The following is a 25616-nucleotide window of genomic DNA, read 5'->3' as shown; positions in this document are numbered from 1 at the left end:
CGTGTTTCCAGCGATCCAAGCCGGTAGCTCTCCCAGCCATTGTTCCCAGCACAGCAAGGGTGTCCTTTGTTCCCATATAGGTACTATAAGAGCTCGGTAGTGCTGATGTGCTTTGTGATCCCTACCTTCGTGCCGTGGTACCTCTGGGGCGAGAGTCTGTGGAACGCCTACTTTCTCGCCTCCATCCTCCGGTACACCATCTCCCTCAACGTCACCTGGCTGGTCAACAGTGCAGCTCACATGTACGGCAACCGCCCTTACGACAAGTACATCAGTCCCAGGCAGAACTCCTTCGTCACTCTGGGAGCCATTGGTGAGTGCTGAAAGATGCGGTGCGGAAGCCACAGCTACAGTTAGAGGTTTGCAGGCTTGGAGCGATAACCCCCCATCCAGTCCTGTTTCACCCTGGCCAGTGTTTTTGGAAGTCTGTACCTGGCCACCACTTTCAGCCAGAGCTTGGAGGTGGCTGGAGCCGTATCCTAGAGGATGGCTCCTTTGTTCTGCTACGGCACCCACATTGAAGGCACTGAAATAATGCTATTTGTTGCCCTGATGTGCCTACTGGGGACTCTGAGTCACGGGAAGGGAGGTGTGTCAGTCCTGAGCTTTGGTGCACACATGAGTGGATCTTGGTGACCAAGGAGCCCCTGGGTCTGAGTAGCCCAGGCAGATGCTTGCTCTGCATTGCCCTCACAAGGGAGTACGAGCAGGAGTGGACTGAGTTCTCCGTGGCTGCCAGCTGGAATAGCTCCTGCAAGCCTACAGAGCCGTGCCCAGACGTGGCCTCCCAGGCCCTCTCCCAAGCACTGGGGTTAACAGGCGTCTGCCTGAGCTCCAGCCTTTCCGGGGTGGGGGAACTAAGACTAACAGCTGAACTGAACTCCAAAAAGACAATCTGCTCATGGCAGCAATCTACTGTTTTCAACAGTCAGTTGAGGACAGCAGAATATAAAGAAGAGGCTCTGCTTCTTGCTCGGTTATGAGTCTCCCCCTTCGAAGCGCATCTAGTTTTCTTCTCCGAGTGTTGGGGCGGGAAACATCCCTCTTTCTTCTGGGAAAGCAAAACCCAAAGCATTGGGTAATGGTTGTGCGTCTGCCCCAGGGGTCGGGTCTCTCATAGCCGGATGTGACCAGAGCATGACCTGGCCTGGATCGAGGACTTGGGAAGCAGGCACTGGGATGTCCCACCCAAGTGCATCTTTAAATGCATAAACCTGCTGGCCGTGCAGCCTTCAAACTCTCTCTCTGTTTTTCCAGGTGAGGGTTTCCACAACTACCACCACACCTTCCCATTCGACTACTCAGCCAGTGAGCTGGGCCTGAAGTTCAACCCAACCACCTGGTTCATTGACTTCATGTTTTGGTTGGGGTTAGTTACTGACCGAAAACAGGCTCCAAAGGAGATGATCCAGGCTCGCAAAGAAAGGACTGGAGATGGCAGTGCTTAAAAGAGTAACGCTTCTCTGTATGTCAGTGCTGTTGTATATGTGTGTGTTGGGGGGGGGGAGGTGTACGCATGCCCTTGTGCGTGCATTGGATTTATTTTCTTCTGGTAAAAATTAGTTTTTTCAGATCAGTTGGGCCAAAACAATTCCTGAGGTGACTCTCTCAGGAAAAGATTCAGCCCCAGCTTTTTTTTCCTCTATTAGCTGTCTCATGTCCAAACTTCAGACTAGTAAGTGTAAAAATGTTATATATTATTTAATATTAGCGTTAAACATGAGAGAGATTTGGTTTTAGTCACTGTAGTTCTTGTCCAAATACATTGTAATTTGCTTGTTCCTGGTAAACTTGGCAGGTTTGAGGAACTAGCTATCCTTTCAAGTGCAGTTCAGGGGAAAGTTTTTGTTTCTACTATTCATCGAACATGCTTTTGAGACACGTTTCTTGGAGGGGACAAGTCAGGGCCCAGTGTGCTGTTTCAGCTACAAACTAATGGAAAGGAACACTAACAGCACTGTGTTGTGCTATGTACAGTATGTGTAAGGGGAATAATCGGCCTAAAATTAGTTAGACGTTTGTTTGAAAATCTACTTTCTTCTTTATGTTAGCCCTGTTAGCCAGACCAACGCGCTACTGTCTTTGCTAAACATGAAAACCATTTTCTGCTGAGCAGGCTTTTGTGTTGAAAATTAGTCTCTATACAGGCCAAAATACAAACTGATGCTAACATTGAGATGATTCCTTTGTTGTTGCATATACGTTGTAATTTGTAAAGGTATAGAGCTCAACAATGTCTTAAGCCAAATAAAGCTTCGATTTCCATGTTTGGAGACCTAACTTATGTTCTGATCAGTCATGGCCATCGATGCATGCATATTTTAGCTCCTTTTGCACAAGAAGCCTCTTAATTTCTTTTTCTGCCTTTGACTATCGGGTCTTTGAAAGCTGACCTTTACCCAAGTCAGAGTCTCTATTAAAATTTCAGCTGCATGCAACATCCATTGGTTTCTGAGCAAAATATAAAGACAGTTACATAGCTTCTGAATTTAACAGTTGCCTTGTTTAAAAAAAAAAAAAGAAAAAGAAAAAGAAAAAAAAAAAAGCATGTGGAATTAGTGGGACATATAGCCTTTTGTGTTAGATGTTAGCCAGTGCAGGAGAGAAACTTTGTACTGTCAGCACTGGAGCACTTTTGAAGATAGAGGGCATGATTTTCATTTATATGTAAGGTCACTGTTCTGCCCCTCCTGAGAGGGAATGCCCATTTCCTGGCTTCCTCAGATCCACATCCCGGGCAAGGCAGTGATCTCAGGATAACTGAGAGTCAGGCCAGATATTTTCAGGAAAGATGTAGAACTGAAAAAATAAATAAATAAATAAAAATTCTTTTTTTTGTTGTTTCTTGTTTTCTAAATGATGCCATATAATATAAAAAAGTTGTCTTTATTCTGTATTTCATCCGGCAGGTGTTTTAACAGTGTTACTTTGCCATTAATGATGTGTAAACTCTCGAGTGATTTACAATAAACAGTTATGAATTAGACTGGGCCACTGAGTTTCATTTTGAAACTTCTCCAAAGATGAATGGCTTTTATGCATTATGCATCAGTACTACAACAGTGTTTGACTTTGTGTTTTCAAGCATGCGTTTGGCGTAGCTAGCTTCCAAAATATGTGGAAGAGGAAGAGGAGTGCTGTCAAACATGAGAGTACTAAGAGACTTGATTACTTATGGCTTAGTGGCAAAGCTGAAAAAAGAGGGAGGAAGAGAAATTTCAAGCTGATGTAAGCTTGAAAGGAGACCATGGCAAGGTCTTGCATGTGAAAATTACACTTCAATAGTTCAATATTAGTCAAAAGTGACTGCAGAACATTACTTTGAATGGAAAGATTAAATATTTTGTTTAGAATTTTCTGCAAGTATTTCCCCTCTCTTTTGCTGCTTTCTCAAACACAGCTGGAATCTGCCCGAAGGCCTAGGTGTGCCAGAAGTGTGCGTCTCAATGTGCAAACAACAGGAGTCGGGGCCTTTTGACAGACAGAGGAATTATACACACACGTGGTCGGAGATGTCTCCCTCCCCCACATATGGTGTCTACAGGGTGCTGGGGCCAAACCAGTCTCCCCAGAGTCATAACCGGCCAGTTAGAAACACCGGTCTGTCGGAGCATTTCTTCAGTCTTCCTGTGGTTGACAGGCCCATTGAAGAGTAGTGAAAACTATTGGGAACCTACCTTCAAAATTATGTGGGTGATGGGTCTGGACTTGACGTTTGAGTGGAGCAGTGAAGCTTGGAAAGCACACAAACACTTAACGTAATGGTCTCTTTCTTCATTTTGTTTAAAGAGTTTCCTGTCTGGAGAACTGAAGTGAATGCAGTTTATAGAGAGTTTACATGCAGATCTTCCAGTTTTTTTTAATCATCATTTCACATCCTCTTTTTTTTTTTTTTTTTTTAAGTACTGCTATTACTTGGACTTCCCTAAGCCAATTCCTGTCAAGCGCATGGTGTAAGAAGAATTACTGACCCCTACGAAGAGATCTGTGCTATTCTGAACCTCTCTAACTGCGCAAATATATCTTTCCCTGCAGGTGGAAGAGCAGCAGCAGCATGCTCAGGGATCTGAGAGTTTGAAAACATTTGCAAATGACCCATGTTTTTGAGAAACTGAACATAAGCAAAGAAACATTCGAAAATATCAAAAGCTGCTCTGTCACAACGTCTTGTCTTTGAGCTCGCACTTTCTGAGTTCCTGTGCCTCCACCTTAAGTTCTCCATGTAAAACTAGCGTGGTAGAGTTGAGCAATAAATGCCAGTTCTCTTTTACAGGAAAACTATACTTCCATTTCAAGGAAATGCCTTGAATTTTGGTAAAAACAGAACTACAAGAAGCATGCAAGTTTTGGTTTGGGGGAGTTTTGGGTTTGTTTTTTTTTTTTCCTTTTCTAGAAAGCACTTTGGACATGTACTTTTCTTCTCCTGTGGAGCAGCTCATCTTCCACTGCGAGGCAGGCAGGCCCCGTGCCTTCCCATGGCGGCAGCCGTGGGATGCCCCCGCTGGGGGACAGTCTCCCTGCCCCCTGCAGCTCCATGGCACACCAGCTACACGCAGGGATGCAGGTGAGTGCTGTGGCCTCTGTAAGGCAGAGCCATAAAGGGCTACACTGGTTTCTGTGGACTGGAGGAGCTCTGGTGGTGGCCTGGCAGGCGAGGACCCCACTAGCACTGGGCAGACATCACAAAATCATTTAGGGGCTACTGGCTGATGGGCCAGTGTTCATGGGCTGGGCTAAACCAAGAACATGGTGATTTCTGAGCTTTTTGCAAGGCCTCCTGTTCTCTGATTCCCTGATCTTCTCTTGTCTACCACCTTGTTTTCAGCACCTTCTACCATCTGGTATAATATCACGTATGACTGAGATGAAGAGCTGTCAATTCTTATTTGGATAATTTCCCCTGTCATGGCTTCTTGCAGTGTTACCTGAGGGTTTCAAAGCTCTTACCTTTGGCATATACCAGCAGCTGGCTCATTTCTGCCTTTTCCCTGTAGCCTGTGAGGTGCTTGGGGAATGCAGCGTTGGCTCAGAAATCAGATTTGTTCCTTCCCACGAGAGAATCCCAAAAGCAGGTCACCTGCTTGCTGACATGTGTCGGCTTAAGGAAATGCTAAGCCAGCAGTGGAACTTGGCAAGCTCATTAAAGGAGAATTTCGCTCATAACTTAAAGCATGTACTTGGCTAAGCAAATATTGATGAAATCCTGTCAGGGCTGTGTATAAACACGGCAGTCTGAGCGCAGAGCGAAGCAGGCAAAAATGGAGCAAGGCCAAGGCTGCGACTGTTCATGATATAGGAGTTACCGAGCTCAGTCGAACCTTACCTCTGCCTGGCCCCCGTTAGTTGTAGAGCTTTAGCGTGCTCTTTCCTCTGCCCCCATCTAGCACGCTGTGGGGGCCTTTAGCAGGAAAAGGGTGCAGGTCAGCCCTGGGCTGGTGCCCGTATCTCTGGGCAACTTGAAAATACCTGGTCAGAGTTGCAAATCGCTTGATGGTAACGTAAAGACATGCAGGCAGCTGTCCAGGTTTTCTGGGCGTTCATGGCAGCTTTCTGCCAGCTCGCTTCAGTAGCCCCATCCTCTCCCTTGAAAGCAAGAGCGCTATCTGTGTCCCTGTCTCCCTCTGCAGCTTGTAGATACAACGCAAACGCGGTCCCTTGGCTCAGGCCTCTGTACGGCGGATCATTTTTCAGACCCAGTAATCAGCGGCCAGAACATGGCTTTTTGAAAATAAACCTGACAGATGGGAAGTGCGGTTTATAGGTGTTGCATCGCACTGACGGGGTGGGGGGGCTCCCTGGAATAAACTACTCCGAGAAACCTGGTATATCCGCATGAGTCCGGGAGTCGGTGCAGGGCTGATGAAAAAAGTAAATAAATAAATGAAAATGAAATAGGAAAAAAATAAAATGTTGCTGGGCTGTGGCCCCAAGGGCACAGCTGGCCTGGGTAGATTGGCTCTCCCTTGCACTCGGTCCAGATGCCAGAAGAAAGCAAGCTTGGCTCTCCGTAACGATCAGGGCTGAGGTGTGCTCCTCAGCTCTCTCTTGGGCAAGCTGAACAGGGATACGTGATGTTTACCGCAGCTTGTGAGCTGCCCTTGCGCTCGCTTCATCTCTCTCTCTCTCCCTCTCACAGCGGCGTCTTGGAGGCCGAATACCCTGGCGTGGGGCGAAACCCATAGGAGAGGGCACGGAGGCAGGGCCGCGCTGGAGCCGGCGGGATCACAGTGAGCGCGCGCCAGCCACCTCTCCTCGCACCGTTTCAGAGCCGTTCCCGTCCCACCAGCGCCCGTCACCTGCTGCTCCTCCCGTGTCGGTGGTTTAAAGCCTCATCTCAGGTCTTGCTCGCAGCGTTAAGAAGGCTGTATGTATGCGTTTCCGCAGTGTTTTAAGCTGCAAGAAAAACTTGCCCGTTGAACGTACAGGGCAGCATAGGGGCTGCCTAGGGACAGTTTGCAAAGGGCCCTCGCTCGCCCGACGCAGCGGAGGGGCTGCTGCCTGCTCCAGGCAGAGACGCAAAGCAGTGCTTGCGGAGAGCGGTGGGGATATGCTACTGTTTCTTAAATCGCCAGGCTCGAGACTTGTGCTTTAGACCCCCTTTTTTGGGCCCGGAGCCAGGCCTTTTGAGCCAAGCGCACCTGGGGGCTCAACTTGAATTTGCACTGTGCATCCAGCAGTCCCGCGCCAGCGGTTTGCTGCCAGCGTTTCAATGTTGCCGCCTTTTTGCCGTGGACGGGGGGGGGGGGGGGAGGGGGTTCCTTCAATTTGCCGCTCTCGCCCGAAATCCTGCTGAACTTTTGGCAGCGGGAGAGCGGCGGGGCAGTCTTATTTTTCCCGTGCAAAATGAAAGATCTCCGCGGCCGGCTCCCGCGACTGCCCCTCCCGCGTTGCTCTCCTCCCGGGGCCCGCACAGGGCTTGCCACTGGGGCCGCAGCCACCATCTGCTCAGAAAACAGCTCCTGTCAGCAAAACGGCTCCAAATCGCTTTGACAAGCCCATAACGCTCCGCTGCCTCTTTCTCTCCACCTTGGGAGGGCAGGGATTGGGGTTTGTTTTTTGGTTTTTTTTTTTTTTTGGTCCTCCGGCGGCGGCGGCGGCGGCGGCAGACCCCGCCCGGCCGAGGCGGTACCGAGGCGGTACCGAGGCGGTACCGAGGCGGCCGGGGCCGGCCCTCGGGCGAGGAGCCCGCTCCCGCCGCTCCCGCAACGGCCAGAGGAGCCGCCGCCGCCCGCAGGTAGGAGCCGCGCTGCCCCTCCCCCGCCCGCGCGCGGCGCCCCCGTAACGGCCGCCAGCGACCGTTAGGCGCGGCCGCGCGCCCCTCCCTTCCTCCCCCCTCCCCAACGGCCGCACGTCCTCGCCCTGTCAGGGCGCCCGCTGCCTCCCCGCGTCGCCCCCTCCTCCATCAACCGTCGCAACAGCCCTCAGCGGCCCCGCACCGCCTGCCTCAGCTCCTCGTCCCGGCCGCGTCTGCCCAGCGCCGGGCTGCTGCCGCCGTCGTCATTTTTAAACCCGTCCCGTCCCGTCCCGTCCCGTCCCGTCCCGGGGCGTGAGCCGGCCGACCTGTGCACCGCTGGACCTTGCCCCCAAGACGGTTAGCCCGCACGCCGCGCCGACCCGTCGGGCCAGCTCGACGCTGGGCTTTGCCGGCGTGGGTCTTCTCCCCTTCTCCCCCCTCCCCGAAAAGGTTGGGTAAAGGCGGTGGGGCCTCGGGGAGAGATGCCGCGGTCCTCCCCGCCGGGGCACGGCCCCGGGCTTCGTGGAGGGGCGGCCCGAAGCTGCAGCCGCCCGCTGGACGTGCCGCGTGCCCGCCGCGCGAAGAGAGCGGCGAGGAGCTTGGGCCAGGAGAAAGGCCGGGTCAGCTGGCAAGCAGGGCTGCACGTGCCAGCGGCAGAGCAGGCGGTTCAGAGGTGCCACGTATTTCATCTAAGCTAGAGACGAGTCAGCGAGGCCACCCCCCCGCTGCCCTCCAACATCCCCTCACGGAGGCCTGCCGCCGGGGGAACGGCTGCCCTCCCTACCTCCGCTCACCCCGCGTTGATCGGACGCGGCGCGCTGATGTTCGTCACGGATGTGCGGTCCTCTCCTGGGGAGGCTGAGGGCCAGAGCTCGCCTGACATATGGCACTGGAGACGCTGCAGCGCTCAGCTGCCTTGGGAGGAGCTGAAAGCCTAATGCTGTCTTTTCCTGGAGCTTGCCGATTTCAGGCGGATGGACGCGAGATAGGCAAGGCTGCTAGGGCCACCTGACAGCGGATGGATGCGTAACATCTGGGGCTCAAAGGCGTTCGCCAGGATCCCGTTAGGGACGAGACCTCCTAGGTGATGATTTCTGTCTCTGTCTTGTTCCCGCGCTTCTCCGTGGAGGCCTTTCCGCTGGCTTCTATCTCAAAGGGACTTGAGGGATTTGATGGTGACGGCGCTAGGCAGGGCCATCTGTCAGTCTGCCGCCCGGCCCAGCCGCCTCGTGCTCTGTGGAGACACGCGTACGGGTTGAGGCTGTGGGCTAGTGCAGGTTTTCCCTTCCCCAGCTCCGGACTGGGTGCCTGGCACGCAGACTGTGGCCTGGTAACTCCCCGGGAAGGGAGCAGGTCTCAGGGAAGCCCCTTGGGCTCTGCTGTGGTCCCGCAGGGACCAGCTTGGCACTGGTGTCCCCGGCAAGGAGGTCACTCGGGATCTCTGCCTGAGCTTTTCCTTATAGCGCTGTGCTTGTACCGGACCTTTGATTCAGAGCCCTCAGGCTGCGAAGGTGGGAGAAAGTCTGAGCTTATCGTCCCTTCTGTTTTTGATTTTTAAACAAAGCTTCTAGGGAAGGTGACCTTAAGGACTGTCTAATTAACATTCAGGCAGTCCTTATGTCATAGCAACATACACGCGTATGGTTAATTATAAATAGCAGCCCAAAATGGAGTATGCAAAAGGTACATACCGGCAAACTGTCTATTGTTTGTTGCTTAAGCAATAATACTGCTTTAAAGAAGGGGGCTTGATTCTTGCTAACTTGTTGCCTTTGGGTAAAGGAGTAAAGAATTGGAGCTTGTATTTGGTTAGCAACGATCTGGTTTCTGTTTCCGCTTTAGTACTGTTAAAAGTTAAATTGTTCAGAAAAATCCAATTCTTGTGTTGTTCTTCGCATTTGGCTGTCAGCATTTTCCGAGCTGGGGTGATGGAAGTCAATTCGCTTGTTTCGTTTCCCCTTTCAAGATTATTTGCGCTGCAGTGTTTGCTTTTCGGATGCAGAGCAGGGATGTGCGCTGGTGTGAACACAAATGTGTTCAGTTGTTTTTTCTTGGAAGAAAGACCATGTCCACAGTTTCCTCTCCTCCCCCAGCAATTTCTGGGCAGCTCGAGTTCGCAAGATTTACAGTTTGGCCCAACAGAGACGCTTGAAGGTCCTGATCCTGCGATCCAAGCTGAAACGATGAACTCCAATTGCAGGACAAGTGTGAGTGAAGGAGCAGAGAAAAGTCTATGGGAAGCAGGAGAGATGATCCTAAGTAATATATGCAGAGGGATAAGTGGCTAGGAGCGTGGGCTGGCAGGTGAGAAGGCTGCCCTGTGGTTGAGGCTCTGGACTGCGATTCAGCACATGCTTCTGTAGGCCACAGATTTCCTGTGTGACCTCTGGGCAACTCTTTGACCTCATTGTCTACAGTGGAGATAATAACACTTGGATTTGTCATCGTCTCAAGGAGCCTCCCAAAGGCTTCTAGGTGCCCAACTCCCCTCGCCTTGGATCTCTGCAGGCCGTGTACCTTGTCATCCGAGGTGCAGAGTTTAACGCACGTTTCTGTTGCCGAGGTTGCCCCTGGATGGCCGTGCCTGCAGCGGGAGGGCGATCGCTCCTGCGGCCGTCTCTCGGCTAGAGTGGTCTTTGCACCATGAAGAGCTTCAGGCCTTTGGTGGAGATGCAGACCAGGCTCCCAGGGTGAGGACTGGCCCCGTGTGCGAGTCGAGAGTGATCCTGCACACTGCCCCGGCCTCCCCGGTTCCCCTCCTGCAGGTGGGAGCTGGTGTGTCGCAAAAAGCGAGACCCTTCTGCCCAGCAACAGAGTTGCCAAGCCGGGCCCCAGCAGGGAACGGACGGCGCTTCAGGACCTCGGTTCAGCAAGTGCGGTGGAAGGAGGAGGCCCAGGGACTTCTTGGCTGCTGCTCGGGCGACAGGAAGGGAGGAAAAGCTCTGGGCGGAGGAGGGGGGACTTGCGCCTGTCTGCCGTGATGGTGGAGGAAGTTCTGGCGCCCTGCTCGCACTTTCCTGAGCTGGGACAGATCCAGCTGGCTGAGGAGGGGCCTTTTTCCCTGTCTGCTTCTCTGCTCCCTGTAAGGCACTGCTGGGGCTTAGCAGTGGCTGCACAGCCTCTTTCATAGTGCAGTCCTCTAACATGTGAAGGGCCTTTCAAGGCCTCTTCTAGATGCTCAGAAATCTGCTGATGCTTTCACCTCTCCTGATAAATCATTTTAACACGTGCCAAAGTGATGTGAATTCAAAACCAGTCATTCTTGTGTCAGCCTTAACAGGTGATAAAGTACAAAAGAATGAGTATAGTGGATACATTTATTAATGTAGTGCATTCAGTAGTGCGAGGAGTCTATGGAATATTGTTATTAGTAGTAATATTTTACTTTCCTCAAGGAGAATGAAAGTCTTCCTTCACCCATCACTGGGAAGATCTTAGATCCTTTTGCTGCGTTGCCTATGCTTTTTCTGATATGTCCCAGAAGTCTCAGAAGGCGATGCCTGATTTTACGCTCAAGTAAAATCTGCTGGGTTTTCTTGCGTGTGTGTTTTGTAAAGGAGCCTAGCTTATCCCGTTGGCCCCAGCCTGGGTCAGAAGAACCTGAGGCCTGTTGATTCTGGCACCGCAAGACCGCAAGGGTGCGCTTTGTCTGGCCGAGGCACGAGAGAGGGACACGGCTCTGCCACGATCTGAGCCTGGAGAGCCTCCCCGGCTGTGAGCCCGGTGGGAAGGTCTTGGCCCAGCTGTATGCCCTCGGAGGTGGTTTAATGTGGTCTCCTGCGTGACAGAAGACTCTGTCTCTGAATATATTTCTAAAGAGAACGGAAGTTTTGAGTTTTCTGGATGTGATGGACAGACTGGTTACAGCAAGCTTGTTGGTTTGGCCCCTCTTTAGAGGGTGAAGGCTGTTCCCATCCCGCCCTGTCCGCTGCGTTCACAACAGGTTTTTATGACGGAAGTAAAACACTGTGTGGCACCTTCCTCCTGTAGCTCACCCAAGCATCCCGCAGACAGCAATTCCTGGTTGCAACAGCCTGGGAGACTGGTAAATAAACATAACTACTCCCTACAGGTAAGGCCACTGAGGTAGCAGTAAGCACCGCAGACATGCCTATGAATGATTACTTACTTCCTTTGTGTGCTTCTCAGGGTAAACGATTTCCACAGGAGCCAAAACACCCGTATGGTGCTGTCAGTCTCCTATTGTGCTGTCAGTCTCTTTGTACCTACTGCTCAAGTTCTTTTGTCATTAACGCTAATGGTGTTTGCACTCTGTCTTGTGTAAACGTACAGATTGGGGGATGTGTCTGCCTTGGAAACGCATGCAGAGCAAGTAAACACAAAGCTCACTGTTCTGCAGGTGCCACCTGGCTGTAAACCTTGGGCAAATAGATGACGTGAGTAGTTTGCAGGCTTGACAATCTCTGAGCCAGAAAGGGCTACCTCAGGATAATGAAAAGTGCTAAGTTGCAGGTGCTGCATGCTTATTCCTTGCAACTCGCTGGCCAGTCCCTGCCTTCACTGCTGCTCCTCCGGGGCTTTGGGGATTAATGCAAGGTGAAGATGACCTTAGTTCGCCACCTAAAAACAGGAGAAGGCACAAGCCGCTGCTGAGACAAATGCTGAACGGGTTTGTGAAGGAAAATTGCTCTTCTGAGAAAGCGCTGTGTGCTATATCACACTTTCTACAAGTTTCCAGGCCTCGGCTATTTTCCCCATTCCTGACAAGGGCAGACTGCTTCATGTGTGCACTTCTGGTGGTGCCCGCTGGTGTAACCGGAAGGCACGCTGCTTTCTGGACAGCGCACACCTCTTCAAAAGCGCAAAGTTGTAAGGTTCAATACGGTGCCAAGTGGTGGAAAACAATGGAGCTTGCGCTTCCAACTGGTGGGTCAAAAAGGGAGAGAAGGGACAAGAGAGGTGAAGCACAAGGTGAACGCAAGAGCCTTTTCTGTACTGTCTGGAAAGCGGTATAGCCTCAGCGTATGCTTTGTGTTTGTTGTGGGAAGAGCAATGACAGGGTAGCAAAGGAAAGGAAATCCACAACTGTGCTGGCCTTCCGGGTGTACTCTTTAATGCATAAACTATGGCAGAAAGCGGAAGTATAACAAGGAATAACTGCTGTGTGAAGTCTTTTCTGCAAGTGCCAGACTTACTCTGTCTTTCCGGCCCTTCGAAGCTATCTCTAATTCCCCACCACCTATCTGCCTCTTTCTTCACCAGGCTTGGCCTGCCTATTGTGCCTGCTTTACCACTCGTAACACTTGAGTTGTTTCCTGGGGAATGTGACAAACCTTTCACGCAGGCATCCTGCCCCCTTTCTCTGTAGCGCGTTCTTGGCTTTGCTTGCTCCTCCAGATTAGAAACGCACAAAGGCACTGGAGCTTTTGGAACTTAGGAGCAAACCAAATTTGTCCGCATCTATGAATACACTGTTGACATTGCTGTACCTTGTGCAAGAGAAACGGCTGTGCTTGTTGTCCCTGGTTCAGGCAGAGGTCATTGGACTGGGGTGGTTAAAGCGGGTGACGGCCCTGGGTTGCGCGTCTGCAAGGTGCCTCGGACTTTCTGAGCCTTTGCCGCAAAAGCGGCCTGCATTTGTTTGTTACTCGCGGAGCAAGGAAATGGCTTTGGAGGCGCTTTCCTCGCAGCACAGCTTAAGCAGGGATGGTGTTGTTGTCTTTTATTTAATGTGGAGATAAATGGCACTTCTCACACTCCAGTAATTCACCTCTTTGGTGTTTGGCTGAGACTTTGGAGGAAGTGCCGTAGCAGTGCAGAACTAGCTGTTCTCACGAGTCTTTGGTACTAAAGGCTTGGCTAGTCATTCAAGGGGAAAATATGCCCTTTGGGTGTTGGACTGTGGTCTTAGAGCTGTTCCGAGACACTGTTAGAGACTTCCAGCGCTGCTTAGGAGCGGCCTGGCTTAAGTGGCCCCAGCCTTGACTATTTCAGCTCTTGAAGAGGTGTAAAGGCCTCTGTCCAGGATCACAGGCAGACTACTGTGCCCGTACTGGAAGGATTTGCTGGGGTCCGGTTGCTGCCTGCCTTGCACAGCTACTGAAATCATTAGGAGCCGGCAGGGCTGCGTATGGTTGCAGTGGGCGCTCCCAAGCAGAAGAGGGCCCCGGGACAAACGCACCGTGTCTGCAAAATGCTGTGCTCCTCAGCTTGCTGTCGATCTCCTAACAAAGCCCTGACCGCCCCTGTCCTGTTTCACTGCCCATGGACCGAGGCATTTCTTTCTGAATTTCTGCCTCGCCTGGCTCCTGCCTTTGCCTCATTTACCTGTTGGAGGCCCAGGCCAAAGGCCACAGCTACCCAAGCCCTGGTCGTTACCCCAGTGGGACCGCAGGGGAGTCTGCGCGGGCCGCTGTAGGTGCATGGGCCCGAGCACGACGCTGACGAAGCCCGGAAAACTCTCCTATGCTTCTTAAGGTGATTAATTATCTTTATTTGTATTTTATAGCATCGAGGACTCTGGTTTTGAAGCAGGATACACCGGATTTGCACAACACCAAATGCAAGGAAGGCAGACCCAGCCCAGAAGAGTTTACAGTCGACGGCTCTGGCTTTAACACAGCAGCGCAACAGTGGTTCCTAAATGGCCTGTAAGGACTCATGTATAATTGAGTGCATAGGTTGTGTGACAGCAGGAAGCAGTATACAAAGTGCATTTTTTGGGAGGGCAGTGGGGTGCAGAGGGGTGGTGCTAGCCTAGGGATCCGCGGGGGCTGGGGCACTGTTTCTGGGTAGGCTTTGCTATCTGTGGCATGGTATTCTGACCAGGGTGCTCAGGAAAGGCTGTGGATATATAAATATATACGTACACAGACACACGTGTGTGTGTATATGATGAATTAATTTTCTACGACCCAAAACCTTTTTTCCAATTTTGAAATAAGAGGAGTTTTTTGGTTGTAAGCATTCTCCTTCGAGCTGAAAATCAAAAATCAGTTGAACTAAGCAAAGAGGATGTGTCTTATAATCGAGCTTCAAAGGAGAATTTTGTTACCTATTCAAGGTCATTCCCACCAGTTTGCAGTCCTGCCAGAAGCCTGGGAATGTTCTCCCCAAGTAAGCTTGGACGGGTCTAAGAGGGACAGTGTGGGGAAGTGGATGCTAATACTGCCTTTTCTGAGGCAGTTATTTTTGAAGATTAGAAGGTTTTATTCCTTTGATGCGCTTCACCCATCTCCATTACATTTGTGTTGGCCGGAGCGTTTCCTTAGCACGCTGGATGCGTTTGCCGGGTGTGAAATCGGACATGAAACATGTAAGGGTGTTTCTCTGGGTGCAAGCATTGCTTCTCTGCATCATTGCAGGATTACTGAAGCATCTCTCGCTTCCTCTGTATGCAATCTGGAGATGCCTTTACCTTTTCCCATAACTCTCTTGAAAATAAATAAATAAATAAATAAATAAGGCATTTGGGCACTGCATAGCCTGGTGGGTGTAGGCGCATCCCTGGAGCAAGTAGAAGGTCATACCTTGCCAGTGGGTGGGGGGTGGCTTCTTTTCCCCTTCTCCCACTATTTTGTTATTTGTTTTCAAGTCTCTGATATCCCTCATTCCTCTCATTGTGCGCTCAGGCCAGAAACCTTGAGATAAACTTGAAAACACTCTGCTTTATTATGTTGGCATTTGTGGCTTGTGGGTGGCAGATGACGTAATGTGCTTGTTTGTATCCTTTCAGTTATAATGACTGGATATCAAGTGACAGTGGCTATTTTTATTTTTAAAAGCAAACCATAGCTGTGGCAGGTGCCCCTTGCTCCCCCAAAAGATCAGTTGTGTTTGTTCCTCTTTGATTGCTGCTGATTAGCATCAATTCCTTATGGCTTGCTTTCTGTTTTGAGCAGTTTCCTTCTTCTCCTAGCGCTGTTGGCTCCGCATCTGCAGTCCCTGAAATGACTCAGTGGCCCAGTGCTGTGAAATGCAGGAACATGGCTCTGGTTTATCACACAGCTCGTGTATGGGCTCTTGAAATGCATCAGTATGTTCCAGTCTTAAAAAAGATGCACAACTCCGTTAACGTGATAATTTTGTTCCTCCTTACATTCATATCCTCTGGCGAAATCAACTTCAGGAAGAGCCTGTAACTTTGCTTGGCGGATGAAATTAAGATGCTTCTGTTAAATGAAGCCCTAGCAAGCAGCGGTATATGATGTTTGGTGAGCTGCCTGCTGCAACTGAAGCACGTGCGTTCGAGGCAGAGGAGCTTAATTGGTTGGGGGGGTGTACTCGGGCAATGGCAATAAAGCAAAGCAAACAGCAGATCATCTGAGTAGATTTAGAAATAAAAATGAGAACAGAAATGACGGAGTAGGTCTACACTGAGAGAAATTGTCTTCACAAGAAATATCCTGTGGCAGGATGTAGGTGAATGTGAAGCCATTTGCAGTCCTGTGCCCCGTCCCATGATGGCTGGCTGCAGGAGCACACCTTGGTGGGATTTTTGCAGTGTTGGTGTGAGACTGGAAAACCATGGCGTGTGGAAAAAACCTCTGGCTGAGGTCAGCTGCGGAGCTGAAAACACGTTCGTATTAGCCTCTGTGAAGCCATTGCACTGCAAGAGCTTTCTGTTGCCAAGGCCTTCCCATGAAAGGCTTAAAAATGGAAGACAGATGGGTGTGTACAGTTACCAACTGCCTCCTGGACGCGATATGTTTATTTGGGAAAACATGGGACTGTGGAGATAGCTGTTGTTGCCAGCTGGAGTTGACTGCTCTGATTTGGCATCGGTCGGTCATGGCAGCAACGCATAACAGAGCTGTTCAGGGGAAGGTTGGCGTTGTCACTTCCCTGTGGAACATTTGACCGACAAAGGAACTGTTTCTACGTTTCCTGTGGAGAACTCGGGTTGTTTTTCCTATTGCTCTTGGCCTTGTCTTTTGGCTCCGTTGCTGCGGTGCTGCAGAGAGGCTGTCATTCGGGTTATTTGTTCTCTCGTTGCTGCTGAAGGTGCTGGCCTTAGGGTATGCTGGGGTCTCCCGGCACGAAGCCAAGAACACCGGGGCTGTCCGTGGAGGGGACAGGTCGGCCTGAAGGCAACTACGGGAATGAGCTCGGTTGAACAGCAGTGCAGAGAGAAGCGAGGTTGGCACACGCTGAGGTTTTCCCTTTGGAAGGAAGGGAGGCTACAGATAATTTTTCTCTTGGCACCTGAATAACACAGCAGGGAGCAAATGAGAAATGCCCAAGCGCTGAGTCCTGCTTTTACACCATCCTCTGCCCTCATGAGGATGTTCAAACATCTTCAAGCACTTGTGGATTTGAACCCCATCTCTGTTAGCAGTTCAGCAGCTCCTTTGGGATATGCTTTGCTTTGCCTCGTGCGCCCTCATTCTTCGGGACTATTCCTGGCCAGGACTGAAGCAAACAGGCGTCCCTGGTTGGGGAAGCGCGAAGGAGAGAGGGCTCAGTGTGGGCTTCTGTTGTGCAAAGGCTCTCATTTTTCACATTTGAGGGACACCTCAGTTCCCAGCAAGGCTTTTGGGGTCAGAGCAGCTGAGTAATGCTGATGGGGCAGCACATCTGGCCTGGGTAACCCTTCCACACCCCGCCTGGGTCTGTGCCCACCTCCAGCGCCTTCTTGCACGTATTTTCCAAAAGGTTCAGCCCTTGCTGTACTGAGCTCTGTGGGACACCTGGGCCCACGCGGGTGCCTGTTGTGCTGTCTCAGAAGTGCTGCTGTTCCTCTCTGGTACAAATCTAAATGGCCATGATGGGGGGAGTCCGCGGATATGTTTTCTGCGGTGTTTCTTTTTCCCAACTGCAAGTGTCGTACAGAGGGAGCCTGCATTCTGCACTGATTGTTCATTCAATGTGTAACGATTTTAGACATCATTTTCTGTTAGCGGTCGGGGGAAGGAGGACTCTGGCATGGTGGAAGTTAAAGCCAGGGCTGTTTTCCAAGGGAGCGCATCCACAGAGGTGTTTCCCTGACCGGTGAGGCTGGGTACCAGTCCTGACCCCCCCCCGCCCTCCACTGCCAGCGTTCCCAGCAGAGTAATGGTTAACTGGACAGTCTTTTCCCATTTTCCCACATCATCCTGGCATGGACTCCCCATCCCGGCTTGCTCTGCCTCACTGCTCTGCCCTGGCCTGTCACAGGACAGGGGACCGACCTGCTCCCCTGCAGCGGGGCAGGGATCGAGGAAGCCAGCGGGCACCTACGGCTGCCGTGCAGCAGGGCGCCAGCACGCTGGCACTGCGCTGTGGCGGTCCAGCATGCGCCTAGCCCTGCTGCAGCGTAGCCAGCTGCTGCGTGGAGCGGGCCTGGTCAGCGCCGCTGAGCATCTCCGGGACCGGAGCGACGGCTGCCGCCCGCTAAGGGATGCTGCAGGAGAGAAAGGCAAGGGCACCGCTGCCTGGAGGAGCTGCAGCTGCAGAAGAGCGAGCTGCAAAATGCTTTGCGTGTCCTTTGTGGAGGGAGAGGAATAGAGATGAGGTGGGTGGGGAGATCCAGGCCATCGTCGTTGATAGTTTCTTCTGTATTACACGCTAGGGGTCTGTGTACACCCAGGAGCTGACTGCCTTTTAAATTGACGTCTTTAATACTCGTATGGTTTGGCGCTCCCTGTGTGCAGTTCTCTCTCCTCCCAGGCCAGTGAAGAGACCTGCTTTGATTACTTCTCTTTTAAGGCTCGTAAATCAGGATCACTCGGGGCTACGCATACGGGCAGCCCTATGTCCTGGCCTCGTGATTTTGTGCAGGTGTGGTGGTGCTGGGGCCGGAGATTCGGCCGGGCAGGCCGGCAGCCCATGATGTGCCCTGGGCTGGCGGGGAAGACGGGCCAGCAGATGGGTGGCAGCAAGCACGAAGCTGCAGTGGTGCCTTCTGCAGGGCCCAGGGGCCCTCGCTGCTGCCCCCTCGGCTTCTGCCCCCGGTGGGTGGGCCAGAGCTAGGGGAGAGCTGCTGCTTTAAGCAGCCGAATGAGGTGATAGAGATGCAGCCATAAGCAGCCGGTGCTGAAGGCACCGCCACGTCAGAGCCTGCCCTGGCATCCAAGGGTGCCGTGGGGACCTCCGCGGCCCTGGGACCTGCCTGCATCCTCACAGTGCTCGGGCTGCTGGTACTTGGCTCTGCTCTGACGATGGCCAAATGCTGTTTCTCGGGGATTGCTGTGGCTGGGAGGGGGATCACTGGCTGTGCGCTCTGTGGAGATGAGGGGAGAGCGTGTGCATCCCTCTTCCTCTGGGCTGCGGGCTTTGCTGAGGCAGCGTGCGTGGAATTGGTAACGGTGGCGAGAGGCAGGCGGCATTGCCTTGTGCCTGCGGGCGGCAGGACGCGGTGCCAGCCGCGTGGCCGTGTGCCAGCTGCCGAAGACAGTACTTGTAAAAACACCCCGATTCTGTAGGCGCGCGTGGAAAGTCTCCCCCTGGCTGTGCTCTGCCTGCCTTGGTTTTTCTGCACGGCAGAGGTGATGCTGCCCGCGTGCAGCAGCTTAGCTCCTTACGCCAATCGTGACGGCGTGAAAGCTTTGCGGCCGCCGGTGACTGGCTGTTACGAGCTTGACCTCGGGATGCTTTGGCACCTGCTTCGTAGATGCTCTTGCTGCTTTCAGAAGAGGGGAAGAGGGGTGCCTGCGCTCTCTTCCCTTTGTTTCCACTTTGTTTTTTGTTTCTAGCAGGTATGGACGGGAAGAAATGCAGCGTGTGGATGTTTTTACCTCTTGTGTTTACCCTGTTTACTTCAGCCGGATTATGGATAGTGTAAGTTACCTCCTGCCGGTTATTTGGGAGCACAAGCTAGGCTGGGGCAGCTTGGAGGGCTCTGGTGGTGCGGGCTGTGTTTCAGTAGGCAGTCTTTCAGGGATGCTTTGCCCCGGCACAGCCTGGCTCCTGCCCCGCACAGGCTGTGCCCCGGCTAGCTCAGAGATGCAAGAGGGCTTGCGCCTCCAGTTCATGGCTTGGAGGATCACATTTATGTCCCTGTGTTTCTTTGCTCCCCAGGCCTAGTTTCTGACCTCGCCTTCTTCCTAGTGCATGCTACTGGGAGCTGAAAAAAAGGCAAACAAAAATGCAAGAATTCCCCTCCATCACCTTCTCTTTAAATGACTCAGCAAAGCTCTTGGGCAAGCGCTTAGGCCTTGCTTTGGCAGAGCACGTTGGACCACAAGCTCAAATTCCTCAGCATCCAGCACTGTATTGACAGCCTGCCAGGAGCTTCATGCTGACACCTCACTTTCACCCTTATGTTTCTTAGCAAAATTCACCCAAGACTTGCGTTTCGCTAAACTGGGCTCTCCCCAAGCAGGCAGGCAGCTGCAGCGTGAAATTGGGCGCGATCAATGTGCGATCAGCAGCTCCGCTCAGCCTGAGAAGGGGCTATATTGTAGGTTGCGACTTTGTCCACAGGTCTGTGGACATTGTTTTTCAGCAGCAGGGGCAGCTTAAGCCGTTTGTATGCCCCCCATTGATTATTCTTCTTCTTGCCCCATCCCTTCTGTTTGTGGGGAGCACGGTGAACCAGGTGAACGAAATGATTCAGGTGAAAAATGAAAGCGCTCCCCTGGGTGGTTATTTTTAACCCAGTTCACTTCAGTGACCGTGTTTCTCCAGCTGACCAGGCGAAACAGATGTAACACAAAGGTGGACACAGAGTTGGGAGGGGAAATGAGTAGGTGAGCCATCCTGCCTGCCTGAGCAGAGAGAAACGCAGGCTGCCTCCAGCAGCGCCTGATTTTGGCTGGCCTAGGGCCAGTGGGCTTCGAGGCACTTTGTCTTGTTTGAGTGATATTTGGAATTGAAGGCAGAATGAGGTCTTACACTGCTTTGGTCTTCTTTCCCATTTGACAGGTACTTTATAGCAGTGGAAGATAACAAAATTATCCCGCTAAGCGTGCCAGAGAGGTAAGAGTTGGTTGTGGGTTTTGCTCTGTTTAAAATCAGTTGTTTGCTTAAAATAATTAAACAATAAAAGCTAAGTGAGAGAGAAAATATTGACTCTTGGTTCCTGTGCATTTATGTCTCCTAGGAAACCTGGTTCCAAAAGACCACCTTATATAAGGTAAGTGAATAATTTTCTTCCAATTATCATTCTGATTAATGGGTGTTATTTATGTGTCTTTGGCTTTCCTGAGTTACAATGATAAACTTTATATTTTCAAAGTATTGCAGGTGATGCACCTCCTGCAAGCTGTGTCTTTAGCCAAGTCATGAACATGGCAGCATTTCTAGGTAGGAACTACAAGGAGAATGTTTCTCTCTCTCTCATTATTCGTTTTAAAAAGTCATTGGAACATAAGTAACATCCAGTACGTACTGTTCATGGATCTGATGATGTGAAATCCTTTGTACTGCTGTTGCTACTGATTAAGCCAGTATTATTTTGTCTGCATTTGTAGAAACACACAATGAAGCTGGATGCATTTGAACTTTTAATTGCCTTGTGTAGTTCCCGTCAGTGTTTTAGGAAAAAAATCACACAATTTCAGGGGAGTAATATTTTTGTTTTCTAAGGATCCTGTCCTGTTGAGATAGAAATGAGAAAGTTGCTGCAGGGGAGCTTACAGAGTCACAGGGTTGCTGCCCCTAACAATTAGCTGAAGAGGAAAAACAGAAAAATCTCTTTTTATGGAGAACAAAGTTGTTCTGTTTTCCAAGCTTGGGAGGGTACTGATTCTCCAGAGCAAATTGTGAGAGAGTGAATGAAGACAGTTTTTGCAATTTGCATAAAGGTGGATATTTTTCATTTACAGTGCCCTTATTTTTCTAAACCATGTTTTTGGTATTATAGCAGGGGTTTTGTGGATAACATAGATCTATTTTGCTAACACGGACAATATACAGCCACGTGACCAGCAGATGATCAGTTTGAGCATAAGCATAAGAAGGTGTTCAGCAGCAACCAGCCAAACATCGCAGCTACCTTGCTTTTCAGTGGTCTGTTTTGAATGCCAGCCAAGAGCAAAGCGATTGCTTAGCTTTCTGTGTTGCCCCAGAAGTATTCCCTAGGGAGTGCCAGAGTAAACAACATGAAAAATCTCCTATGACATACCATGCAGCATATACCATGCCTCATATACCATATCATGGCCCTTTGGCTAGAACTGCAGCCTCAGAAGGGCTGCTCTTCCAGTCTTTGCAGAAAACTAATGCCATATTCCAGGCTGTTTATTTTGATCAGCTTAGGCGAAGCTTGAAAGATCTCAGTATGTTCGGGGGACCAGCTCCTGCTTCCAGCGGATGAGAGGAGACATTGGGCCCTATGGTAAAACCTGCAGAAGTATGTATATGCTGGTTGTAGGTTTTCTAACGTGGCTGGGCTTTGATGTGCCTCCTCCAAGAGAGCTCACGCCTAGTCAGTGGAGCGATACTTGACACAAGCCCAGATACTGTGGTTTGAGCGCATGGTGTGTACTGAGTGCTGGGAGCCTCGCAAATAGGAAGGTGCTCTTCTTTTCCCCTCAAAGTTTTCAACCTAGCTCCTGGACAAAACACAAGGAAGAAGGGAAGCCGGAGGTCTGGCATTACCTGGGTTAGAGGAGAACGTCTTCCTGAATTTCATGTCTTATGTGACTAGTGGGAGGGGGGCCATGCAGATGCACTGAGCTAGTTTGCCGGCAGCCAGCCCTCTGCTTCAGGTGGAGAGCAGGGGGGTCTGTGAGTGCCCTGGCCAGGTAGTTACTGCAGCATGTTTTACATAATGACGCGCTTTCCATTCTCCATTTCTTCCTCAGCACTTGTCCTTTCTGTCCTGCGCTTCATTCAGCTGAAGCCCAAGGTGCTAAACCCTTGGCTGAACATCAGCGGCCTGGTGGCATTATGCATGGCCTCCTTTGGGATGACCTTACTTGGCAACTTTCAGGTACGGCGCGCCAGGCTCTCCCCCTCCACACACCCCGTTATTAGTAGTTAACCTGCTCTTCCTCTTGGACCGCTGTGTCTGCGTTGTGAGGTGCCTGCTTTTCTAGTAGATCTGACCAAGTGAGTCTTCGAACTGCCTGTGATGTGAGCTCTGGAGCTAATGTGTCTGGCTGTCTGTCCCAGAGCTCCTCTGCTTGCTCTGCCGCCTCTTTGTGCCGCAGTAACTAGCTCCAGTGACATGCTGAGACGAAGGGCCCTGCTAATTTTTCCAAGTATTCCCAGCAGGAGTTGCACCTGCATGCTTATGCTTCACGTGCCAAGAGCGAGAGCCGGCACCTACCAAATCTCTTGAACCCTGGGGTTTGGCACGGATGGTCCTGGGTAAAAGGACTGAGCTGGAAGTCTACATATGCATCTGTGTTAACAGCTGCATGGCTGCCCGCACGGATTTAGCAGGGAGTCTTGTGTCCTTCATTTAAAATGTGTTTGTTGATTAAGTCTGCCTCCTGCTTGTCCTCAGACTGGCCACGGGAGGCACACAGTAGAAAAATCCTTCTCCTCCTTATGTGATGGGTGCCCTGGCTGCGGACCCCTGTAATTCTCAAACTGTTCTGCTACATTATCAGTACAGATAAACAAGCTGTCAGCTGCACAAGCTTGCTCTGTAGGGTGATGAGTCCGATGTGATCGCAAGGCGGTGTCTGTTAGGCTTGCCCTGCAAATCAGGTCTTTGGAGTCAGTGGCATTTGGGTTTCCCCATCCCACTGCTGTCTCTGATGTTCTGCCTCTTACTGGGATGCAAGTCACGAGCCCTATCTGCTGAGACCTGAGAAAGGTCAGTGTAGGCCAGGATCGCTTCTGCCTTTGCAGGCAGAAAGCTGTTTTTCCTGCTAATGCAGAAAAGGTACGAGTTTTGTGAAGGGCAGGTACCTGCTCGGGTCATGGAGTGGTTACAGGAACTCTGTGTCCTTTTCAGTCTTTTTTTTCTGTCATGAGGTGGGAGCTAATTTGATTGTTTTGGACTTTCTAACTCCACGTGGCTTTCTTAGAGTCACAGCTCAAACCAGAAACTCATGGTCTTGCTTTTTCCTGACAGCTTCCCAGCTGGGAACTATGAGGCTCTTTTAACAGCCTTGTATAGGTGTGAGAAGGATATTGCTTGTACGTACAGCACAGGTGCTGGGAAGCAGTTTCAACCTCTCCTTCTGTTACTTTCCCCTCAGAGCAAATGCCTGGTTTTTAAAAGGGGATACTTTGAATCATTCTAGGTTATGTATTCCGGACTAATAATCCCCGCCTTGTTGTTTAGCTATATTCTTGCTTAGATCTTGTGCCAAATCATGAAAGTATGTGGTAATTAGACCTTAGTCCATGCTTTTTCCTGCCTGACTGCTGAGCTGAATGTGGTATTAAGTCGCACATTTGGAAAATTACAGATTGGGATGTTTTAGAGAGATGTTAAGGCTGTGAGTCCCATGCAGTGCAGGCTGCCTTGGGAAAGCCAGCTCAGCCCCATTTTTGTCTGTGCCATCCTTTGAACCTACCCTTAAAAAAAAAAAAAAAGGAGAGGAAGAGAGGGAGAGATCAGTGAAGGCAGAGTAACAAGTCTATTAGTTTGTAAGTTGTGGCTTGTTTGATGAGAATTTGTTAAATCACAGAACAGGAATCAAGGCTGCAGGGAGGAATTACGGTTTTATAGTTTCTTTTCTAGGGGATCGTCAGAGGCAGAGGGAAAAGGGAAATTGTTCGGCCTAAATCTTGCCTGTGCTGGGCTTTCTGAATGGGTTCGCATCCTGGAGGGATCTCTTTGCGGACGCCTGCTCGTTAAGCCTGACTTTCCTGTTGCCTTGCAGTAGTGCGTGGTCAGTGAGCCCAGTGTGACAGGGGAACCAAGGGACGGAGAAGCACTTGCCCTCTGGAGAAGTTGGGCTCTCATTGCCTCCGACCCTGGTGGTTGAGGATGGGCGGGAGAGGGGACAAGCAGTCAGCTTTTCCTTGGGAGAAACTTGCCAAACCAGGAGCGCGCTTTCTGTGGTTTGGCTCCTGCTACCTCAGAGGCAGTGTGAGGGCTCTGGCTGCTCTCTGCCCAGGCAACGCTGCTCTGTGCCGCTGGTGCTAAAGGTTGCACGGTTTGTTTCCATTGTATGGAGCCGAACAAGACCCCGGTGACTTGTCCTTGCCTGTCCTGGCCATCGTGTGAAAGCAGGGAAGGATTTCTTTCTGAGCGCTCTGTTGGTGAGCCTTGTCAGGTTGCTGCAGAGGGGGTCCCCAGGAGCTTGCGTTTTCCACTGTGCTTGGTTTTGGGCAGAAGGTCCACTTGACTGTGACAGCTGTCCACTCACCTTGGTTACATTACACCTTACCTCTCAGCCAGAGGAAATGATACAGCATCTCTGTGTCACACTGCCAGTGATTCCCGCTCTTCTCTTCTCTCTCCCACCCCAGCAGCAATCCAAGCTGGATAGCAGATGATTTCTGCAGTGCCCAAACAGTAACAGTCCTGTTTCTTCCTAGCTTTCCAACGACGAGGAGATCCATAACGTGGGCACATCGCTGACCTTTGGCTTTGGGACCTTGGCATGCTGGATCCAGTCTGCCCTCACCCTCAAGATCAACCTGAAGAATGAAGGACGGAAAGTCGGGATCCCACGAGTTGCCCTGTCGGCCAGCATCACCCTCTGCGTGGTGCTCTGTATCCTTTTGTCCTGTTCCCCGGGAAGGCAGGTAACCTAGATGTCTGACTCTCTGCAGCAGGAAACACTGGCTCTTCTCACATCCATCCTCAGATCTCAAAGCATTTCAGAGCGCTGCTCATCTTGTCTATTGGTGTAATCTTGTGGTTGGTTCCTTTGTTTCCCCTGTTTTACATCAATGCACCGCTTCACAAATGGGCTAAGCCCTCACTTCCCCCATATTTTTAAAACTTATTCGTAGTGATTTCTGAGGTGGTTATGATATTGGACAGCAGCCATGTGATTTAAAGGCACCACTGCTTACCTACCCAGTGGCATTTAAGGTCATGCAAAATATTGGGAGAAAAATCTCAGGAGAGCAGACAAACAAGGGAAGAAATCACGTTTCTGAAGACGAGAAGGATTTGATGTGTCTGTTAAAATACTCCAGGGTGATACAGCCAGGTCTAAGATGGGTATCACACTCAGGAGCTGCTGGGTCACACCAACTTCCAGCTAGAATGAGGCGTTTTACCAAGTGGGATTTTGGTAGCGGAGTCTGCAGTCTCGTAGACTGGGCATACTTGTGGTTTCCTCTTCACCTTGTCCCTGTTGGTCCCAGTCCAGCCCTTCTGTTTGCACCAGCCCTCATGTAGACTGGAGGGTTGCCTTGGCGGATCAGTTCACTGCATAGCTGCATCAACGTTAGTGCCGGGGCACCTAAGAGGACAGGAATAAACTGTCAGGAATAAGCTAATGCCCCTCTTTTTGGGAACAGCTTGTTCTTAAAATAATTTCCTGGTCGCTTGGCTGCTTTTGAACATTTCAGCAAGTGTCCGGAAGAATAGCAGACTGGTGTGGAGATGTACTGTCAGTCCCCGCTCAAACTTCCTTGG

The 25616-nt window shown here is 51.0% G+C and overlaps 2 protein-coding genes across 6 annotated transcripts in view; both read left to right on the top strand.

Moving 5' to 3' along the window:
* Positions 1-2986, top strand: part of SCD5 (stearoyl-CoA desaturase 5) — a 38423-nt gene extending 35437 nt beyond the window's left edge. The window contains exons 4-5 of the mRNA XM_068941348.1: positions 81-313; positions 1258-2986. Of these exons, the coding sequence (XP_068797449.1) occupies positions 81-313; positions 1258-1448 (424 nt within the window). The 3' untranslated portion in view covers positions 1449-2986. The remainder of the gene's footprint in view (positions 1-80; positions 314-1257) is intronic.
* A 2792-nt stretch (positions 2987-5778) lies between these two features.
* The window catches only part of TMEM150C (transmembrane protein 150C), a 23590-nt gene continuing 3752 nt past the window's right edge, over positions 5779-25616 (top strand). The window contains exons 1-9 of one of the 5 annotated variants that reach the window (XM_068941356.1): positions 5779-5868; positions 6137-6364; positions 13704-13845; positions 18868-18952; positions 20039-20092; positions 20217-20249; positions 20352-20419; positions 21922-22049; positions 24563-24740. In XM_068941356.1, the coding sequence (XP_068797457.1) occupies positions 13839-13845; positions 18868-18952; positions 20039-20092; positions 20217-20249; positions 20352-20419; positions 21922-22049; positions 24563-24740 (553 nt within the window). In that variant the 5' untranslated portion in view covers positions 5779-5868; positions 6137-6364; positions 13704-13838. Of the gene's footprint in view, positions 5869-6136; positions 6365-7117; positions 7235-7357; positions 7592-11335; positions 13610-13703; positions 13846-18867; positions 18953-20038; positions 20093-20216; positions 20250-20351; positions 20420-21921; positions 22050-24562; positions 24741-25616 lie in introns of those variants that run through there. The other 4 variants (XM_068941359.1, XM_068941354.1, XM_068941355.1 and 1 more) reach the window with 4 other exon arrangements.

This window comes from Struthio camelus, chromosome 4, assembly GCF_040807025.1.
Source record: "Struthio camelus isolate bStrCam1 chromosome 4, bStrCam1.hap1, whole genome shotgun sequence".
NCBI lineage: Eukaryota > Metazoa > Chordata > Aves > Struthioniformes > Struthionidae > Struthio > Struthio camelus.
Note: the sequence above shows the minus strand (reverse complement) of the source record. Positions and strands in the feature narration are given on the sequence as shown.